This window comes from Hyaloscypha bicolor, assembly GCF_002865645.1.
Source record: "Hyaloscypha bicolor E unplaced genomic scaffold K444scaffold_153, whole genome shotgun sequence".
NCBI lineage: Eukaryota > Fungi > Ascomycota > Leotiomycetes > Helotiales > Hyaloscyphaceae > Hyaloscypha > Hyaloscypha bicolor.
In genome coordinates, this window is record NW_020194655.1 from 449,501 (window position 1) to 472,135 (window position 22,635).

At 33.5% G+C, this 22,635-nt stretch overlaps 4 protein-coding genes across 4 annotated transcripts; 2 read left to right on the top strand and 2 right to left on the bottom strand.

Annotated features, from left to right (window-relative positions):
• Nucleotides 1–12,689: 12,689 nt before the first annotated feature.
• On the top strand, nucleotides 12,690–13,660 carry K444DRAFT_619203 (uncharacterized protein). Its single transcript, XM_024881472.1, has one exon. The coding sequence runs from the start codon at nucleotides 12,851–12,853 to the stop codon at nucleotides 13,391–13,393; it is 543 nt and encodes a 180-aa protein (XP_024730338.1). The 5' UTR covers nucleotides 12,690–12,850; the 3' UTR covers nucleotides 13,394–13,660.
• Nucleotides 13,661–14,204: 544 nt separating this feature from the next.
• Nucleotides 14,205–14,597, bottom strand: K444DRAFT_635462 (uncharacterized protein; the record flags this gene model as incomplete). The annotated part of the gene is made up of 1 exon (XM_024883867.1): nucleotides 14,205–14,597. One exon carries the CDS (start codon nucleotides 14,595–14,597, stop codon nucleotides 14,205–14,207), a length of 393 nt encoding a protein of 130 aa, XP_024730339.1.
• Nucleotides 14,598–15,589: 992 nt separating this feature from the next.
• On the bottom strand, nucleotides 15,590–18,367 carry K444DRAFT_541637 (rho-GTPase-activating protein-like protein; the record flags this gene model as incomplete). The annotated part of the gene is made up of 4 exons (XM_024875810.1): nucleotides 15,590–16,563; nucleotides 16,611–18,039; nucleotides 18,089–18,270; nucleotides 18,322–18,367. 4 exons carry the CDS (start codon nucleotides 18,365–18,367, stop codon nucleotides 15,590–15,592), a joined length of 2,631 nt encoding a protein of 876 aa, XP_024730340.1.
• Nucleotides 18,368–18,845: 478 nt separating this feature from the next.
• Nucleotides 18,846–20,398, top strand: K444DRAFT_635464 (membrane dipeptidase-like protein; the record flags this gene model as incomplete). The annotated part of the gene is made up of 3 exons (XM_024883868.1): nucleotides 18,846–19,158; nucleotides 19,207–19,398; nucleotides 19,455–20,398. The coding sequence occupies 3 exons, from the start codon at nucleotides 18,846–18,848 to the stop codon at nucleotides 20,396–20,398; spliced, it is 1,449 nt and encodes a 482-aa protein (XP_024730341.1).
• Nucleotides 20,399–22,635: the final 2,237 nt, after the last annotated feature.

Genomic DNA, 22,635 nt, shown 5'->3' on the forward strand with positions numbered 1-22,635 from the left:
AATCTAGTTATCTAATATTTAAGAAATTCCCAGAATTATATATTATTAAGTATTTTCGGAAATAATTATTAGGTTTAATAAGATTTCTCTTTCTTTTTATAAGACTTCTAGTTCGGCTATTTTATTTATATATAACTTCTAATTAGGAAGTTTATTTAGATATTATAAAGAAATTTATAATAATAGTTTAAATTAAAATCGAGATTTATAAATATTATAATTAAGCTTTAAACTAGTATAAACTATAAGAATAGCTAGTTAAAAAGACAAGTAAAGCTTTTAAAAGATTTCTAGTTTAGTAAAATATATATAAAAGGCCTTCTTTTTTATTTCTTTTTTTTTTATTTCTAAATATAATTATTATTTATTACTATAGTTCGGAATTAAAAGTTTATAAAATAATCTCTTAACTTTCTATTTATTTTTATATTAAAAGAAATACTTTATATTTAATTCCTGAGATCTAATAATAGAATTTCATATATTAAGAATATTATTTAATAGTAATAATTAGATAATAATAAGAAATAAATAATAGTAAAGCTCGTCTAATTTCCAGAATAATAATCTAATAATAATATTTTCTAAAAGTTATAAATAATAATTAGAAAAAAAAATTTAAAAATATATAAAGAATTAAAAATAATAAGCTTTATTTCAGATTAAGAAAAGCTCCTATTATTAGATACTTCTTTCTAGTTCTCTATAAAAGAGATATACTTTACTCTTTCTAATTCTAATAACTCTAAAATATATATAATAATATTAATAGCTTTCTCGATCTCCTAAATACTATTTTACTTATAATACTTTATAATTATTTTCTTTTCTAGTTTTATATTTGTCTTAAAATACTCGTTTATAAATATATATTTATTATTAATTTTATTTTTAGAAAAGTACTAGAATTCATTTCTTTTAATAAATTACTTAAGTTAATTACCGATATATATTTTTTAAAATATAATATTATTAAGTTCTTCTAATATATAATATTCTTTTAATTAATTCATATATTTTACTTTATACGGGCCAAGCTAATAGTATAATAGCTTTATATTTCTTAACTTATTTTAATTTATTAATTTAATATTATATATAAGAATTAGATTCTTTTTAGAAATAGACTTTAAATAAATCTAATAAATAATATTAAATTATTTCTTTTTCTCTTAATATATTTTATTTTTCTTTATTCTAGCTTCTTTAATATCTTTATTTCTTATTTATATTTGCTTTATATATATTTCTAGAAATATTTCTCTATTATAAAATTTTATTTAAGTATTCTCTAAATTAGAAAATATATTTCTATAAGTAATATAGCTTCTCTATTATAAATTATATAAAAAAGAATAAATCTAGTTAGTTTATATATAATAACTTGGTTAATAAATAGAATATATAATAGTAAATCTATTTAAGGCTTCTTTTTACTTATTATAAATATAATAAATACTTAAATAATTAATTAATACCCTTTTTTAATTATACTATTTCTTTTAAAATTATAAATTAAAATTATAAATTAAAATAATAATTCTATTAATTCCTAGCTTATTAAGTTCCTAAATTATTACTTCTTTAAATTCTAATCTACTATTTATCTTAAGCTATCTAAATAAACTATATTTATAAATAATTTCTTCCTAAATAAACTTAGTAATCTTTTTACTAGTTAGGTTCTTTAAAGGCCTAGCTTTAACTTATTCTAAGAAGTTATTTCTAGTAATAACTAATAAGTTATATTTTTTATAGTCTAGTAATCTAATTATATTAATCCCAAAATAAAAATATAAAAATATAACTTTTATTAGATATAAAACTTCTTTTTATCTTTTTTTACTTTTATATTAATAAACTTTATAAGTATTAATATATTTCTATATATAATTATAATAATCTTTCTAGTAATAATAACTAGCTACTAAATAAAAAGTATTTTCTTTTCTAGTATATCTAATTTTATTATATAGCTTTTTAATAATAATTTCCCTTTATTCTTAATTATTAATAATAAGTTAAGGCAAATATATTTTAGATATAACTCTTTATAGTAATTAATCTCTTATATTATAATTTAAAACTTCTTTACTTAACTTTTAAAACTCGGTTCTAGATATTTCTTTTAGTTTAAAAAATATTAAAAAATATTATATAATATTCTAGTATTATTCGAAATAGCTATTATATAAGGAATTTAATAAAATAATTAGATTATTAAATAAGATATAGGAATTAGTATTATTAGTTAGTATTTTACTAAAAATTATATATAAAAGACCGCGGTTTTTATTATATAACTTCCGGATTTTATTATTTTTTAATATTACTAATTCGCTTCTAGATATAATAAGGCTTTAATTATTAATCTCTAGTAACTAGATATTATTATCTAAATATTTAATAAAAGATTTAGAAATCGGATTTCTTAAAATAATATTATATAACTAAACCGGAACTACTTTCTTTAACTAAACTTTTTATCTAATAGGTATTATTCTAATAATATTAAGCTCTATTACTAATTATTTATTAATATTCTTATTATTTTTAGTATTACCTTCTTATTATAAATATTTTAATAATCTATTAGTAATAATATATTTAGTTTCTTTAATATATTTAACTTTAAAATCAAATAGTTAAATTCATACTAGCTAGTAAATAACCAGAGCTCTAGAAAGATCTATAGCCGCTTTACTTAGCTATATAATAAGTATATTAGTATCTAGTTTAAAAATAAAACAAATTCTATATAATTAGAATTATATCTTTTATAAATACTTTACTAGCCCTTAGTATTCTTTTTTAGTAATATTATATTTCTATTTAGTATTATTTCAGATTTTAGACTTATATTATATAACTTTCTTTTTCTCTTTATTATTATATTAATTAAAAGTTCTGCCCTATTTATCTAGGCTAGTATTTATTATTAATATAATTATTTCCTAATTTTCTAATAGATTATAGTATAACTTATAAAGTATTAGAATAATAATAAGCTTTTCTTAAAGAATTTATATAGCTTATACTTATTTATTACTTTAGTTTTATATTATATCTTTTTTTATTAAATAGTAAATAGGTTTAGTAATAATAATAAATAATAATTCTAATAAATATCTTGCCTTTAGTTATACTATTATAATATTTCTATTTTAAGATCTTAGTAATTCCTGAGTTTAAAAGACTTCTTCTAAATATTTTATAAATAAAGCTAATAATAATTATATTATTATAATAGAATTATAATTTTTCTCTAATACTAGCTTTAGTTTATTTAATTTTATTTAAAATTATATCTAGGTTTTAAAAATATTCGAATATAAAATACCGAATTCCGAATAAAATAAGCTATTTATTATACTTTATATAAGGTTTCTTAACTCTAATATTATTAATAAATAATATAGTAAGTTTAGGAAATAAATTCTCTAAAATAATTATAATAACTTATATAAATTATATAATAGAATTAGTAGCTCTCTAAAGTAATATAGTTATTTTTAATAATTCTAGAAGTATAATAAATATAATTAAATCTTTATTATAAACGTCTAATATAAGTTAATTATATTCAGAAAAGAAATTAATTAAAGAAATATAAATATATCTAATAAATTCTTTTAAGATCTCATTAATAAATAGAAATAAATTAGTATTTTATAAAGTTACTAAATTTATTTTTATAGTAGTATTAATTAGTCTATAAGTTCTAATAATTTTTTTTATAATTAAGAATTATAAATTCTAGTAAAATCTATTATATTTTTTAAAAACTTTATAATTTAGATATTCTAATAGTATTTTTATTATTAGTAGTACTAAAGCTTTAAAATATAGGAAATTCTTCTCTTACTAGGCCTTATATTTAATAGTTTTAATTAGAATAAATAGGCTAATATTTATATAAACTTTTTTTACTTCTTTCTAATGAAATATAATTATATCTTTTTAATTAATTATTAATTCTTAAAATATAGCTAGTTTCTTTTTCTAGAGCTAGTTACTAATATCTAATTATTTAAGATATTTCGAAATAAGTTATAAATCTCTCGGAATAATTAATATTTTTAGTAAAAAATAATTCTTATATTTCCTAGTATATTTATATAAGTATTTTTTAGTTTTAGATTTTTTAAACTAGTCTAGATATTTATCTAGGCCTTTTCCGGTTTTATTATTAGTATTTACTTATTAAATCTTCTTATTCTTTATTTTATATATTTTTATAACTAGAAATAGGCTATAGCTATTATCTTTTTCTTTAAAAGCTATAGCTATTTTCTCTAGTACTCTTTTTATTTAATTTCTAGAATTTATAACTTTCTTATTTAGCTTCTTTCTAGTTAGATATAAAGAGTGCCTTTTTATCTAGTATTTTAATATGTCTTTTTTAAGCTCTTATATATTTCGGAATTTTTTTCTAGTTTTAAGTTTTATATTTCTTAGTTTTAAAAATATATTATTTTATTTCTTTTTTAGAAATATCTTTACTTAATATTCTTTTTACTTCTTTTTCTATTAAATCCGGAACTATTTTTAATAATATTCTAATTAGAGCCTTTTTTATTTTAGTTTCCCTAAAAATATTATTAATTTCCTGAATTTCTAAACCCAAAATAAAAAAATCTATAAGAAATCCCGGTATTTTCCTATTTCTTCTAATATTATTACTAGTTATAATACTAAGCTCTATTTTTCCTTTTTATTTTTTATTTCCTATTTCGTATTACTTAATTCCTTAATTCTAGAAGCTTAATATTCTTAAGCTATTACTTTCTTCTATTTTCCGGTATTTTTTAAAAATAGAATAATTATAATAATATAGATATTCTAATTATTTTTAGATTTAGTAAATCTTTTATCTTATAAATTATTACTTTTATATATAATTTTTATTTTTATTTTTATTAAGAATAATTAATTAAGTAAAATCTTTAGAGCTTTTTTAACTAGGAAAAATACATTTTTATATTTTATTTTATTTATAATTATTAGTATACTAGTAATATATAATACTATTATATAGTTATAGAATACTATTTATATAAGTTAGTAAAGTTATTATTATTTAGAAGTAAGAATTATAGTATTATAGTATTAATATATAATCTCTAAATCTGCTAAGCCTAATAGGAACTAGTTTACCGGTCGAGTTATACCTATAATGCGAGATTATATAACTAGTTATATAACCAGGAAATTTGTAGTATAGCTATTCTAATAATAATCTTAGCTTTAAACTTTACTATTTTTATAAATCCAAATTCTGTTTTAGTAATAATAAATATTTAATAATCTATAATATTATATATTATTTTACTAATATTTTTAAAGATCTTTTCGGAAAAAATATTAATTTTAGTTCTAGTATTAATTATTTCTTTATATTTAATATTTCCTTAAGGTCCTTAAAATATTAATTAAAAATATAAAAATTATATAATATATTTATAAGCTAGTAATATTCGAATATTAATACTATTATCTTTAAATTAAATAATACTATTAGTATTAGGTACTTAAGCTAGTATTTCTAATTTCTTAAATATTTTATTTATTATATAAGCCGTAATTACTAGTTCTATAAATCTTCTAGTATATCTAACTATATTTAATATAATAGTATTTCCTATTTATAAGATAGTAAAATAAAAAGTATTATTCTTAATTTATTAGTTCTAAAATATAATAACTAGATCTAGTATTTTTAAGGTATTAATAAGTATTCTTATTTCTTTTCAAATTTTTAGAAATAAAATAGTTACTTTTTTTAGTAATCTTATTAGAATATTATTAATTTCCGGAATCCTATATTTATTATAATTAAAAATATATTAGATTTCTAATTCATTTTATTTATTTCTGGAAATATTAATATTAATATCCTTAATTAGACTATTTACTTATTTATTACTTCTTAAAATAGTATTCTTCTAGCCTCTTATATAAGATAGCTTTTCTTTTATTCTAGCTTGTTTTCGGAAAACCTTTTTAGCTATTTCTATTTTTTTTTCTTAATAAGAAACCCGTTATAATATTAATAGAAATACTATTTATAGCCAAATCTTAATATTATTAATTAATTCCAGAATCTAAAATATTAGTAATTCTAATATAATTTCCTTTAAGGTAAAATAGCTATTTAGATTTTCTAGATATAATTTACTTACTTTTATATATAAATCCCGGTTAACTAGTTTCCTTTTTCCTTTCTTATTTAATAAACTAGGTATTCTCTATTAATTTCTAGATATTTTTAAGTCAAGTATTTAAATTATAATTAAATTTTTCTTTTTAAACTTAAGAAATCATTTAGTTAAATTACTAGTACTTATTAGTAAGAAAAAAGAAAATACTTTCTTATTTAGGCTTAAATAGTTCTTTATATTATTTTTTATTAAATTAGTAAATAATAGAACTAAGAAATATAAATATATTCTAGATTAATATTATTATTTTTATTTCTATTATAATACCTATAATAAATTCGTTTTCTTAATTCTAGATTTATATTATAGATTATATTAACTTAAATAATATTTTCTAATTATATTTAAAACTAACTTCTTCTAGAATATAATTATTTAGATTCTTTATCTAATCTAGCTTAATTACTATAACTATTATAGTATTCTCTATATTTTCTATTATAACTTCTAGTATATTTTTTCCGAAAACCCGAATTATATTTACTAGATTATTAATACTATTATACTTGCTATAATAGCTAGATTATATAAATAGGCTATAAATATTCTCTCGAATTATAATAATAGCTATATTAAGTTATTTCTATAAGTTCTTTTAAATTATAGTAATAATAAATAGTTTTTCTAGACTTCTTACTAGCTAGTTAATATTATTTCTCTTAGGTTTATTACTTTTAGTAAGTTTTATATAATTAGCTATAAACTAAGTTCTCTTTTTATTTATATCTATAATAGCTTTAGGAAATATAATAGAAGAAACTAGTAAAAAATAATTATTTTCTAGTTTAGAAACTATATTATAAATTACTATATTTAAATACTCTTATCTAAATCTAGATATATCTGGGTTATTAGTAATATTAAAATAGTATTTCTTTTTTTTATATTAATAAAATATTATTATTTTCTTATATATCTTACTATATTTATAAATAAAAATATTTATAAACTCGAAATTTATATTCTTAAAAATATAATTCTTTTATAAATTCTTAATACTAAATAATTTCATTTATCTTTTTCTGTTTTAGTAACCTTTTTAATATTTTATTAAATATATTAATATAAAACTTAGAAAGGATTTCTTTATTCTAGGCTTATATAATAATCTAATTAAGAAAATTATAGCTAATTTTAAGTATTTCCTAGTTATATTCTCGGAATTTCTTTAATAAGGCTTTAAAAAACTTAGTTTCTTAATAATCTCCTAAATTATTAATATAATACTTTAGTATAGCCTTAATCTAATTCTTATAAATAAGAGACATATAATAGATAATTCTTTTTCTTTTAGTATTATTAGAAATATAATAGTTCTTATATATATTTATATATTATTTTAAAAATAGAGAGATATTATTTCCCTAAAACTATAATACTTTAGAAACTTCTATAAATAATAGATTTAAATCCGGTATTAGTATATATTTATTTTTAGCTATATTAATCTTAATAATTTCCTCTATAATTAATTATAAAGTTTCTATATCTAAAACTTTTATTAATAAAGTTCTTAAAAAACTAACTTCTTATTTAAATATATCTTTTAGTTTAAAACCCGGAATTAGAAAAAAACTAGTTAATAATAATAAATATAATTAAAGTTCGAGTTTTAGTATTAGTAATAATAAGGTAATAGCTTTTCTAGTCTTATTTCTATTACTTATATTCTTTTTCTTATTTCTTTAGCTTAATACCTATAATATTTTCCTTTAATTTTACTAAATAAATATATCTAATAATACTATTAAAAATAATAATAAAAATAATAAATATAATTTTACTAATTTTTCTGACTTTTCTAAATTTTCTTTTATTTCTTTATTTAATATCTATTTCTTTTTCTAGAAACTTCTCTAGCTTATTTATATAATTTCTTATTTCTAATTTCTTTTCGATTTTTATTTCTGATTCCTATTTATTATTATATTTAAAATTAAAGATATTTTCTTTTTTAAGTATTTTTTCCGGATTTAGAAATAAGCTTTTCTATTAAAACTAATATTATTTCTATTCTGGTCTTTATTATAACTAAAAATAATATATAAATTAATAATATAACTTTATTTCCGAATACTAAAGTCTATTTCTAACTAAAGTCTAACTTATACTATTTTAGTATAATATTTCCTATTTTATTTCCTTTATTTCTTTTCTTTTTATAATTAGCCTCTATTTTTACTATTCCTATATATTATACTAGTAATTATATTTTATAGCTAACTCGTATTTAAGTTACTAGATATATTAGAAATTAATATAAGATATTAAGATTAATACTTATATATCTTTAATATTTTGGCTTTAGGCTTAAAATATTATAATAGCCCTTTTTCTTTCCTAACTTACTAAGCTAATAATTCGCCTTATAAATATCTCTTAGAACTTTATAAAAGTATTACCTTAATTATAAAGTTTTTATTCTTCTTATATTACTTATTATAAAATATATAAGAAAGAAACTATAATAAGATATGAACTCATATAAAGTATATTAGAATATAAAATATAACTTAATAGTAAAATAATAAATCAAAAGTATAAATAATAAAGTATAAATAGTATATAGTATATAAAAGCTTAATTAATTAAATACTTATAAGAGATTATTTTCTAGGACTATAAAAAAACTAGCTTTCTTATATGATTTCCGCAAGTTATATATAAAAGGCTATAGCCTTTACTATATAACCTAAATCTTAAAACCGCTAAAATAATATGATTTGTAAAGAGTACGGCCTGCCATACTTTATTATATATTATATTAGTGCGAGCTTGCGAGTATAATGTGGCTATACTTAAGGAGAAGGTTTTATAAGTAAGAGAGAGAGCTTATAAGAGCTTATAAAAGGGAAAAGAGAGCTTTATAGGTATAATTAAAGGCTCTGGCAGTTTGTAAAGAGAAGTAAAGAGCTTTACGGGTAAGCGTGAGGCTTAGAATGGCCTATAAAGAGAGGTAAATAGCTTTGCAAGTAAAAGTGAGCTTTGGGAGGGCTTATAAAGAGAAGAGGGAGCTTTATAAGTATAATTAAGGAGTATGGCAGTTTATAAAGAGTGAGAGAGCTTTATAAGTAGAAGGGTTAGAAAGCTTATAAGAGATAAGAGAGCTTTATTATAAGGAAGTTATATAATCCAATTAATCTAGTATTAATAAAAATTGCCTCATTCGTAGATCTCACCAAAGCTCTCGGCGGCGAATAAATGGATACTAACGAGACTGCACGACCCCTGAGGCGCTGGCCTTGTCTCCATCATGGAAAAATACCTAGGATTTAGGAGGTTCGAAGGTCTGACGGCTATAACCTGCACCCGATAAGTCCTGCCCTGCATCTCCTTCCATAGGAGTACGCTCTCAAAAGTACTCACTTTGCGCGTAATTTCAAACCACACTACCGGGAATAAAACACAAGTTCATTAGAAAATGTAAAACCAACATCACGGCGCTGAAACCAACAATTCCTGGTCTTGTCCTGCCTGCGCAGAAAGCACTCAAATTTCCTCTGATCCCGTGCAGAGTGCGTTCCCCAGCAAAACCGACTGGGATTTAAACTGTGCTACTTCACGGAATTTAGAACTGTCGAGCCGGTTTTGTCAACCAAGTGCCGTTAATTGATGAATCTAGCATAGCAGCATTTCATCGGAGTTATGAAGTCGTGATCGGGGCTGATGAGTGCTAAATTTAGAAACCCTCCCTACTGAACCCTGGTTGTGCTCAGTGGATCGCAGTCCAAGGCTCGAAGCGGCAATGAATCTGTAAAGCAACGCTAACAACTGCATCGCAGCACTGCAACTTCGCAGAACGCGCTAACGGACCCCGGTTCTCAGATCCATCCAAGCTTTCAGAAGGATTTGCGCATCCTGAAGGAATTGAAGGAGGGAAGTTCGAGCGGTTAGTGGTAGGGATGGCAAAAATTTAATTAATTAAATTATAATTAATAGTCAAATTATTATTATTTATTAATGGCCAAGCCATTATTAAATATATAATTTTATGCGTAATTTATGATTTTTAATAAAAATATTAATTACGTGGCATAATATTAAGAACGAAGTTATATTTTTATTCCTCTCTACCTATAGTAATATCTAATACTAGTATCTTGTTAATAAAGGCACTAAGATCTTCCCAGTTCTCCTCCTCGTTATTATTATTAATAGCTTTAGTAATTACTAAATTATTCTCTTGATTTAATAATAAATCTGCTATTAGTTCTTTTAATAGCTCCGCTTCTCTATTCGTTTCCTTTATTACTATATATATTAATCTATAATTAATATATATAAAATAGAGCTTATTTATAGTCTTAATTAATATTCGATTTTGCATCTTCGATTATAGGAAGTTTATAGTAGAAAAAGTACATTCGGAAGCTATAGAATTAGTAGTTATATATAGGAGATTAAGGGCTAGTTTAGATAGTTCTAGAGATTTAATTACCTATTATAATTAGTTAATAATTAATACTATAAGGCTATTAATTACTTATTAATATTTCCCAAAAAGATACTACTTAACTATTAAAATATATCTAATAAGGATTTAAAGCATAAAAATTCCCCTATTTCTTCTTATATTAGAAGAACTCGTAAAAGCCCTTAATTCCAAACCTTTTAATTATAAAGCTATTTACTTATATAGAAAATATATCTATAAGAATAATACTATAATTCTTTAGAAGAAGTATATATATTATTAAGTAAATAGATTAAAGCTATATTTCTATTCGCATATTCTATTTACCTTTATTTACTTATATATAGTAATTCTTGACTTCCTCTTATTATAGCCCGCTCTCTTATATCTTATATATATGAAAATAGATATTAATTACTATCTATTAAGGATATATCTTTCCGAGTATTAAGTAGTTTAATTCGGATATCTTTTAGTAGGTATAAATAGGTTCAAGAAGCTATTTCAGGGCCTTATTCTTTTACTAATTATTATTATTATAGCAGAGGATACTTTTAATTATAATAGGTTCTCGAGGATTATTATCTGGGAGTTCGGTATATACTTTTAAAGCTTCGGATAATCTATTAATAAAGGCGATTTAATATACTTATATATCCCAGCGAGTTAGAATAATAGTAATTAAGGTAATAATTCCTCTGTATTTCTTTATAGCTTCTTATAAATATACTAATTACTTATCCGATTTCGAAAATACAGAGATAATTTTATTAGAGAAGTCCTTGAAAAAGATACCTATTATAGTAATGATTTGGTTCTAGAATAGATCTTTACCTGGAAAGAGAAGGTCTTTAAAAATCAGTTAAATTCTATAAGAATTGCATAGTACTAAAAGAATATAAGAAGCGTCCGGATCTTTAATAAGATCTGCCTATACTCTTCTTTATATATTACAAGTATTAGAGGAGAAAGCAGTCTAATAATTCAAGGTACCTTATATAATCTCCTTTATACTTTTGATTACATTCTTGACTATCCAGTCTGCTTCTATCTTAGTTGCCCTAATTCCAATCGAATTCTAATAATATAATATACTATCTACCAGAAATGATATATTTTCAATATATACTTTACTAATATTTAATAAGTCATTAGTAATAATTTAAATATGGGATACCGCATTTGCTATCCGTTATACCTTTGCTTTGATTTTATTATAGTAGGAATCAAGAAGTATACCGGCAAGTGTCTTATAATTCGGGGCTTTAAAGCCTAATTTCGTATAGAAGGCTCTCTATTCAGAAGTATTAAATTGGGAGAAACTGCAGGTAGAAGCATAGATAGCGAGTGCAAATAATTCCTCTGCTATAGAGTCTTTAATCGCAAAGAAATTGGATACAGGTGACTGTTTCTTCTTCTGTACTATCAAATCAATCTTATAATCCTTTTGATATTACTCCCAACCTTTACATATCTTCAAGTAAGGGGCTTGATTAATGGTAGTATTCTATGATTTTGGTAGAGCAGAATAGTGCTTGTACTGGGCCTTCTTGCCAACGAATCCACAATTGGGTATAGGATAAATAAAGGTAAACTAGGCGGCAAGAAGCTTATTGCCGTAAAGGCCATAAGTATTAGTTAAAGGAGGCATAGTAATATTAATGGTAATGATTTTGGTAGTGTTTTTACTAATATAAAGGAAGGATGGTTCTAAAATTAGTAAGAAGTGGATGTTACGTATACTAGATTCTAGTCCTCTGATTGGACGGATTCAAAATCTACTATAGACCCACTTAATTTAATGCTTAATGGTCAAAAGAGCATTAAATTTAATTATTTCTTAATGGGGTAGCAATTAAATTTAATTGTCCATCCCTAGTTAGTGGGCCGGGAGCCTGGAACAGCAGCTGGGTCGAGCTGGCTCTGGTTCGCCTCCCGCTTGCTTGCCCCTGAGCTACCCCTGAAATATGAGATTCGATAGGCTCCCGAGCCTCACAGAGACTTGCCGGCTGAGGCAGAGCTCCGCGCCGCTTTGCTGTGCCTCTTACCATCTCCGCCAACACAATGGGAAAGGTCCAAATAGGCAGCGGCCCCTTCACGCGTCATGTCTCCAGTCAACGACAGTCGTTGAAGGTGACATCTACTGTTATAGTGCTCGACCAACTTACACCCCCAAACCGCTTTGATCATCAATCTAAACGTCGTCGACAGCAAAATGGTCAAGCAAGCCAACACCAACGAAGCGCGAGCATGGGGAGCTCTCCCCTCACGCACCGAGATGGGCTCGCGCCGCATCTCTTCTGTCGCCCTGATGGCCGGCCTCCTCACCGTTGCCTACCCTTTCGCTCCCTTCGGCTGGCTCCTCCCCAGCGATGGCCCTGATGTCCTCGACCGATTCCTCGCATGGCCGCTGCTTCTCGGCGCACTGTTCTTCCAGTGGCGGATCGCGGGCGTGATCGGCACACTCACCATTCAGATCGCGGACTTTGTGGCGGTATATCAACATGCCATGTACTGGAAAGTTGCGGGCTTGGAGGCAGTATTGATTGTTGCCGTCAACCTGGGACAACACGAGGTTTGGAGACGATTCGTCGCAAGCGGACTTATCGCAGGGCTGTGGGGTATTGGGTGGGCTTGTACGCCGTTGAGATATAAGTTGGAGGCTTGGGAACACTTGAAGTGGATTTGGACTGTCCTGGCGATTGACGAGGTTCGAAGGGGGTTGGGAGGCAGAGCAGGCAGAGGACGCAGATGGTGAGCGCGGTTGGATTTTGGATACAAAGTACCAGGTTTCGGAACGCAAAATTAAGACACATGGAGCGGCATGGGCATGTTATTGGGATTGTATGGGGAAGGAAAGCCGATCCTAGGTAATCGTGGGGAAAATTGGACTAGAGGCTACAAGTGAGCGACTCTTTACTCGAAACAGATTAACATTTTTCCAAACTCGTGGCACATCGTTCTTTGCTTGCAGCTTAAATTGCGCCATCCTCACAGAATCCCATCATGATCTGATGATATTGCCAGACGGAAGTTGTTTCTTACTATTTTGGGTTATGCATTACCCTCCCATTTGGCGATAATTCTGACCCCTCTCCATCGTCTCTTCCACATTGCCAAACGGCGTCAGATTTCCTTGCAAGTCAGTCGACCCATATGGGAACCATGGCAAGCCAACAAAGTTTCGATGCCAAGGACAATCAAGAAGTGTCTGCAATTGCATTCCCCATGTCACGCCAAAACAACATCCCGTGGCGTGGTCCATGAGGTCTCGAATCTACGTTTCAAAATAGCCTCTTCGACTTCCCTCTACCGAGCGCTGCCATTACTCTATTTCACCTCTGGCCAGTCCCCAGATTGGACTACTCCAGCGGTAACTACTATTCCTGGCGGCTCAGTTAGGCAATGCTACACGAGCCCGTTTAACCCCTCGAGCTCAGCTTTTGTTTGTGGCCCTCAGAGCATTCTCATTCTCTACTATGTCATTATTGATGCCCAAAAAACTTCTGTAAGTTCTCAACAGTTGCTTTAGAAGGTTCCACTGTTTTCTTCGTTTGTGTCAGTTTCTCCTACAGCTTCACTAGCTTGTTCTCGAGATCCGTTTGCTTAATCTTCCCCGTATCCCACAATATGACCCTCTTCTCGAACCCTTCAAACAGCGCCTTGTTCTCGGACCTGAGATTTGAGATCGTCTCTGCCGTTCTCGATCGAAGCGAGCCGATCTCCTCCGCCTTGGCTGATCGAAGGGCAGAGAGCTCTTCCACTTTCGCATTGAATTCTTGTTTCTTCAACAACAGCCTTTGTTCCAGCTCTTTCTTGTCGTCGAAGAGCCGGTCGTAATCGCTGACGTCTTTATCTTGGAAGATCTTTTCCCCAGGAGCTATAAACTCTTTCAATTGAGACAAATGTTTTGGTTTAGCAGGAGGTTTGAGAGATCCAGTTCTATAGTTGATAGCACTCATATTTTGGCTAAGGGCCTATTTTATATAAACTTATATAAGTTGAATACCGGATATTGGTGATATTAAACTCTAGCGTTCAATGCTCGATATTAAATACTAGTATTGGTATAATTCAGACCTTTTTCTCAAAGATACAAATACTGAATAATTATTATAATTATAAAGGTTTCAGCTTTATTTCTGCTAGCGTTTTGAGCCTCTATTTTCAACCTCACAAATCTCCCACTTTTACTTCCCTAATAATTAGCAAATACTTTCTATAATTATATCTTATATTATTTACTACTAAATAAATTAATCCGAGGTTTATTTTACGAGAATTGCAAAATGTAAAGCTTTAGAAAGAATTTATGCCCTAGAGAGGCCTATAAAGGTAGCAAAAGCCAGTATTCAAATGCTTAGTATTTTCAGAACGACCTCAATAGTGAGATTAATGGGGGCAGATACTAGTATCTAAATGCTAGCGCTAGTATCCAAAAAAAATGCGAAACACTTATTTTTGTAATATCTGAATACTAGTATTACGATATCGGCAGTACAGTATCCGAATACTCAAGGGTTGCAAAACAGGCCCTAAGTAGAGTATGAGTAGGACCCACTACTCTACTCTACTCATTTGATACACTGGCCAAGATACTAAACTATTTCGACGGCACTCTTAATTCTACTGTAAATAGTATTTAAGTTTAGTGTCACACCACAAGACTCATATATACGTCGTGGGAAACTCGTACGCATAGGAAATGGGGAAGAATCAAAGGTGGCGCGGGGCTCATAGATAGTCTCGGTCTCATTTGACATTTAATGCAAGCGCAGTCGCAATCCTTGTTACATGATAGCTCGGAGTTCAGCAAAGAAAAGTAAGGGTATATCGACCATCCCTCATCATTCGCCGAGTATTATTATACATACACAGACAGACATTTCCCATTATCCACTATATATTACCGGCTCCGCCAGCTCACCTCATTATCAAGCATTAGCTCAATAAATCAATCATCCATCGGCTTATCCGTCAAACTAACACCATATCTCCCTCCACCAGACCCATCCTCATAGCCACCCAAACTCCCTCCACTATCCCTGTTCATCTGATCAGCTCCACTAATGCGATTGTATCCTCCTGGAGCCGGCCGTCGACCCGAGAATCTAGCCTGAGTTCTGCCGAGACTGTTCCTCTTCTCAACGCCGGTATCGTCCATTCCGTCGCCCATGCCAGGGACGTACGTTGCGCTCGTTATCGGTGCTTGTGGCTCGGCACTGCCGTTGGTGATAGATTGAAGAGGTTGGCCGTTCGCTGGTTCAGGAGCAGCGAAAGGCGCCGCGTCACTTGGTACCTCCAAGCTCTGTCTCGTGCCAGCGGTGGAAAGTCGAGGTTGTTTGATGTGGTCGGCCGTCGCAGTTGGGGAAACTTGGACTGGGAATCTGGTTTCCGGGCCTCCTGAGCTGCGATCTCTGCGGTGGCCACGGGGGGAGGGTCCTGGGCTGGTGGCTCGACTGCGAGAGCCGCTTGCAATAATGGCACGGGCACGGGCTTCCATGTTGGCTTTGCGGTTTGACTCATCGGTACTTATGGCTCGGGGACGGGTGTCGACACTGACGCTATGGGAGAGGGAAGAGGCACGCTTAAGTTCGGTGAAGATAGCTTCCTTATGGTTGAAGAGGTCGCGTATCAGGCGGTACGAATATCGCTCCTCCATTGTCATGGACGTGTCAACCTTTGGTCGTAGAATGCAGGGCGCTAGACTTGTTGCCAGAGCTGCAATGTAGGTTTCATCGGCCGAAGTGAGTTCAATTAGTCTTGTGAAATGGGTCATAAGGGCATCGAGTGTCGCAATATTGGAAAGATGCAGCTGGCTGAGAGTGTTTTGCAACACAGAAATACGTGCCGAATCGGTGGACTCGGATGCTGGCGTCGAGTATATTGTTTTCATAATCTCGTAAACGTGAGATGAGACAAGTGAGTCTGCGCCATGTTAGCATAAGTCGTCAACAGTGTCTCGTGGAGTGTACCAGGAAGTTCTAGCAAATACAGTCTAAGAACGCTTGCAATGATGGGTACCTCGTAAGGCTCCAGGGATTCGACGCTGAAGGTTTTCCCAGTATTGAGGATGTCCCGAAGTCTGTGGGTCTGGTGCAAGGGAACATCGACAAGCCATACACTTCTCCTGGCTTCATCACCTTCCAGGTCCGGGTAGCGATTGTCGAGGAAGGTGAGAATCGTGGTGATGAGTGCAGGAACTCGTTTCCGATCAGCCCGGGCTCGAGCCTCCAAATCAACACCGAAAGTCTGCTCATCGGCCGAGTTGTAGTAGTTCTCATAAATCACAACCTTGGGGGCGAATCCTCCAGTGCGATAGCTCTCCAAGAAATATCGGAGATCACCAAGTGGCTGGACGGTTTCTTGATAGAGCATCATCTTGTCAACGGTGGACTGCAAACTAGGGATGACATTGCTAATTGTCCCCGAGAAATCCAGAATAATGGTCTTGATAGCCTTCAATCTGTCAAGCTCACAGCGCTCTAAGTATCTTAAGTGTTCAATGATAGCCTCCTCGAGTTGGCACCGCAGCTGATCGAGCTTCCGGACACCAGCCTTGTATCGCTCATCTGCTTCAGCAGCCTCCCTCCGAAGGCGGTCGCCGGGAGTCTCGTTGGGGTTTTGGGTGTTAATAGGATTCCATCCGGCCAAGAATTCAGAGACGGTTCCAGCTACAGGCGACTCAACTGAGCCCGCATCGGATGCCATCGAAAAGGTACGGCCAAGCGGTTGCTTCTTCTCAGGAACTCCGCTCCATTGGAAGGCCTTTGGTTTCCACTGGTAGAACATCTTGGAACTGTTCGCAAAGATGCTTCCTACATTTCCGATCAACCGCAGAAATCCGGCTGTGATGAGGTCTTGTCCAATCCGCTCGGCATGACTGACGCTCGTAGCCCCCATGTACTTCTGAAAATACTCCACAATATCCGCGCCACTTGAGGTATTCTGATATGTGCCGAGGATAGGAACCTTCGTCTCGCCCAGTCGAATGGTTGTGAGGATATGGGCGAGGATCTTCTTGACTTGCTCAGGTTGGTAGACTTCGTCGCCAATTTCCACCGGCTCGTCCTCCTCCGCCTCCCTGTCTGTCACCTTAATCTCTGGGATTTTGGCCTTGGGGCTGTTTTCCGCAGGCTGGAAAGCCATCTTATTTTCTTCCTCAATGTCCTCAACTAGCCGACACTTGGTGAAGTAGTGGCTCCGTAATTTCTTGACTGTCTCGGCCTGCTTGTCGTGCAGCTTTATCCGTGCTTGGAGATCATCTTGGGAATTTTGAACTCGCATCTCGTGTGCATCGCACCACCTTGTGAAGGGATTTATGACAAGGTCCCGGATGCTTTGAGAGATCTTGCGATGGTTCTTGGCTGCCTCCTCCATCTCGGTTCGAACTCCATCGTATGCCTAAGAATCAGTTAGCAGCCGCACTTCACCGTAGAACCGTATCGCCCACCTTTCGGACACTTGCTCCGTCGTCTCGAGAGAAGCCACCGATTATCTTGTCTGTCGCGGGCCCTATTTCTGCAAGTTTCATGCCATATAGGTCTTCAGCCTCAGCTCGCAACCGCGCAACCTGGAGCATTTGCTGATTCTCTTGTACGCCTTGCTGGAGCTTGCCAAAGAGCACGCCGAGCCCTGGATTGGGATGTCAGCACATTCCGCCACTCCTCTAGCTTGATCTCTTACCTCCGGCATAATCTCCTGACCAGAAGGAATCCGCGAAGGAAGGCATCTCGAGGAGGGAATTGTCGAGCGCGGGTGGGATGATAGGTATCGTATCAGAGTGGTAGACGATGTAGACGGGTTCGGAGCCTCTGCGATGTCGTTGCATCTAACGAGTGACTGGAATCCTGCGTGGGATGGTGATTCAGGAGGAGCTTCCTCGGGTCTTTCAGCTCTGTTCCCTGTCTAGTCAGAGCGGCACGGAATTCGGTAGAAGGATGAGATATTGGGATGATGCGTTCGCGATGATTGCGATGCGTGTTAGGGCGGCTGGCTGCACTGGCCGAAAAGGGGCGACGATGAAGGCATTCGCGATGTAATTTCGTCTCTCTCCTTGATGCCAGCAGAGACGACCTGATTTGAGTGACGCGCGATTGCCCCAATGCGGCTTAGCGGTCCTGCTCCATATCACCTGACCTGCCCTCCAACTTCAGCATTCCAACATCGGATGAACGTCGAACCCGCATCATATTTGAACATTCCTCATCATGTCCTACTATTCAGAGGTGGACCCTCTGTTGCCCAACGATAAACAGGCCCCTGAGATTCAAGGCTCCCGACCTCAAAGCTTCAAAAATGTGAATGCCTCAGAAGCCGAACTTGGCGAGGCCAGGGGACCCGGCGATGACGAGCACGCGAGAACTGCGTTCAATGATATTCTGGTTCTATTCCTCGGATTATGTTTCTTCCTTACACTTGCGTTTGTATTCGTTCCGGACGATGTTCTTGATGGATGGCAGCCGGGTCCCCAGACAGTCGAGCAGAGAGTAAACAAGATCCTGACCGACACCCCACTCATCGGTATGTCCATAACCCCAAGAAAAGATACGTACCACTAATATTATATAGACGGCCATAATGACCTTGCAATTTTGATCACTTTTTTGACTCAGAATCAGATATATGATGACAAATTCAAAAAGCCCTTCGAGGATGGGGGGCTGGCTCAGCATGTAGACCTGCCCCGATTGAAGAAGGGTATGGTTGGAGGCGCATTCTGGAGTGCATTTACGCCATGTCCGGACGAACGTTATCCTGATCGTATGCGTTCATTCCTATATCAAGACCTCATCTTTCATTGTACTGACGAGCTATAGCCGTCAAGTTCACACTCACTCAAATCGACCTCCTCACACGCCTCCAACAAGCCTACCCAACCCATTTCTCCGAACCACCAAACAGCACTACAGCACTCACATACTTCAATCAGGGCCAAATGGTCTCCCCCATCGCCATCGAGGGCCTCCACCAAATCGGGGACTCCATCTCGAACCTGCGACTCCTCTACAAACTTGGTGTCCGCTATGCAACGCTCACCCACAATTGCCACAATCCATACGCTGACGCTGCCATCGTTGAACTTCCCGACGGCACTTCTGGTGTTGGTAAGCCCCGCTGGGGCGGCGTCTCACCCGCGGGACGAGAAGCAGTCAAGGAGATGAACCGCCTAGGCATGATCGTCGACCTGGCGCACGTTAGCCCAGCCACGATGCGCGATGTTCTCGGCGCCTCTGGCAATTGGGAAGGCAGCGCTGCTCCGATTATTTACAGTCATTCATCTGCGCATGCAATTTGCCCTCACCCTAGGAACGTTCAGGACGACATCCTCAAGTTAGTGAAGAAGAAGAATGGTGTAGTGATGGTGAACTTCGCTCCAGATTTTGTATCATGTATCGCCAACCCTGAGAACAGAACCGGCATGCCCGATTTCTATCCTCGGAATAACACGCTAAGCCATGTTGTAAGCCATATCATGCATATTGGGGAGCTGATCGGGTATGACCATGCTGGGCTTGGCAGTGATTTTGACGGGATCCCGAATACGCCTGTGGGGCTAGAAGATGTGTCCAAGTTCCCGGACTTGGTGGCAGAGATGTTGAGACGTGGGGTCAGCGATAAGGATGCGGCGAAGGTGGTAGGTGGGAACATTTTGAGGGTTTGGAAAGATGTTGATGATATTGCTTTGAAGATGCAGAAGGCTGGCGTGAAGCCGGTGGAGGATAAGTTTAAGTTGGGAGGCTTCAGTGGTTTATCTACGTGAACAAATTTCATTCAGCGTACAGCATCTTCCCTTTGTGCATATTTCCTCATCGCAGTATATACGTTCCTCTTATCGATCGCCATGATTATGATTTCGATTTATAAGCTCACCCAACAATATCTGATTTCAACACTTGTCACTTTTAACTTTTCAAATCTTCTCAACTTTACAAATGGCTCTCAATCTTGTTTTTAAATCTTTGTTGGGGACAATCTTAGGTTCTTTATCGCAAGTTTGGTAAATTGCATTCGACAGGGGTCAGCTTGCATTTCTAAGCAGAATCTGCCGCCCCCCCGGCAACATTATAACCTCTCACACCGCTTCAAAATTTCCTCGCAGCTCACTACTCTTCCACCCGTTTCTTTTCAAACCGATCAACGTATCTAAACACTCACGACGAGCAACTGTTGTCTCCTGTAAGAGTAGGTCTTATTGGCCTCTCTGGCGCGCCCCCAGACAAATACAATACGAAGGCACATCCTGGACGCTCTCAGCACCCCTCCCATACCCCAAGTCGTCTGCAGACTTCAAGATAGTCGTGCTCCTAGATTCCTCCGTCGGATATGCCAAAGCTGCGATCGAGCGGTACGGACAGATTGGTTCCACGAAAGCTTACTCCAAGCCTGAACGTCCGATTTTCAATGCCGCTCCTCATCTCCTTTCTTAATCAGAATTTCTAACATTCAAATAGACCTTGCCGCAGATCAAGACGTTGACCTCGTGGTCTGCAGTCTAATGGTGGACAAACACTTCCTCACTGTAAAGCCCAGCATCATCGCCGAAAAAGCCATCTTCGTCGAATGGCTACTCGATCGCAACCTCTATGTTGCGCACAAAATGGCTTCCTTCGCTGCTAAATATAATGTCAAAACCATGGTAGGAATTCAACGCTCATTCTCCCCAATCGTACAGTACGTAAAATGAAGGAAATGGTCGAAGAAAGAACGATTGGGAAGTTTTGAGTTCCACCGTTATGGCGAGTTTAGGAAATGGGGATGTGGGTGAGAGGAAGAATGTCGGGTATTTTCTTGATAGAGGGGTGGGTAGGGATGTGGTTAGTGTGCATTTTGGGCATAGTCTTGAGTTTATCACAAGAGGTATTCCCATTTCTTCCCTTCTTACCAAATTTGGCAACTGGGTTCTGGCCCCTGTTCAGTTCTCGGAGAATTCCAGTCGTGGGACAGCCTCCTGGCTGTCAGAAACGGGGGAAAAGACATCATCAATTCGTCCAAAGATAACAAGGTGATCACAAAAGATGCACCAAGCACCGTACCCGATCAAATTCTGCGTCAAGGCACAGTCAATCCATTGGAAGTTCCGGGATCGATCCACTACCGAGGTGGTCCTCCTTTCCCAGGGATGCCAAATATGTAGTGGCGGATCCAAGGTTTGGAAGGATAAATTCATCACACATCGACAAGCTGGAGTTTGAATGTAGGGAGGGAGGACACAAAGATCGTGTAGTTTGATGAGGAAGGGGACAGTGGAAGAGATAAAAGGAGGCTGGGATCAGCCGGATGAATTACCAGTTCCTGCACAGAATATTGCGAGAGTGTATGAGGCGTACAAGAAAGGTGAGTCCTGATTTTGATTGGGCGGTGGAGAGGTATGAGATGTTGGAGGAGCGTGGAGGAGGCTTAACCTGAGTCGAAAGTGAGCCCAAGCTCGGTCTTGTCCATATTTCACGATATCGTAGTATAACGCTACTAAATAGACGTAAAAATAAGGCACAGGGAGGTATCCAAAGCGCTACGGTGGAGTCTTTGGGATGCCAACCCTTTGATATCGTTGGGGTGGAGACCTGTCCATTCAGGGGTCCGCTTCCCTGACCAATCATTAGCAGTCGTGATGCAAGGTGCTAACTTCCAGTTGTACACCTCAGAGTTAAGCTGCAAATTCCAACCCCATTTGCTCGGTTGTTGTTTCACGCCTACGAAGATTTTCTCGGCGAACTTATAACTTTGTGTTTGAGAGATTTGCATCAGGCAGGTTACAATCCGCGACCAGTGGTTCTAGAATTCCATGTGCCAAGATGGGACGTAGCAAAAGAAATTCTCCACTTTAGAAATTTAGATATTTAAAGGTGCTCACCCATCACGTTTATTATTATTTGTTGTTTTCAAAACGTTCTGCGGTCAACCTCAGCCTGGACAGTCCCACGCCAGCATGTCTACCACGGAAGAATCGAAGGTGGGTTTCGACAATTCAGCTGTGAAGTCCATCTAGCAAGTTTCTTC

Excerpts from the sequence above, each read along its gene's own strand:
- K444DRAFT_619203 (XM_024881472.1), top strand. The coding sequence starts at position 12,851 with ATGGTCAAGCAAGCCAACACCAACGAAGCGCGAGCATGGGGAGCTCTC.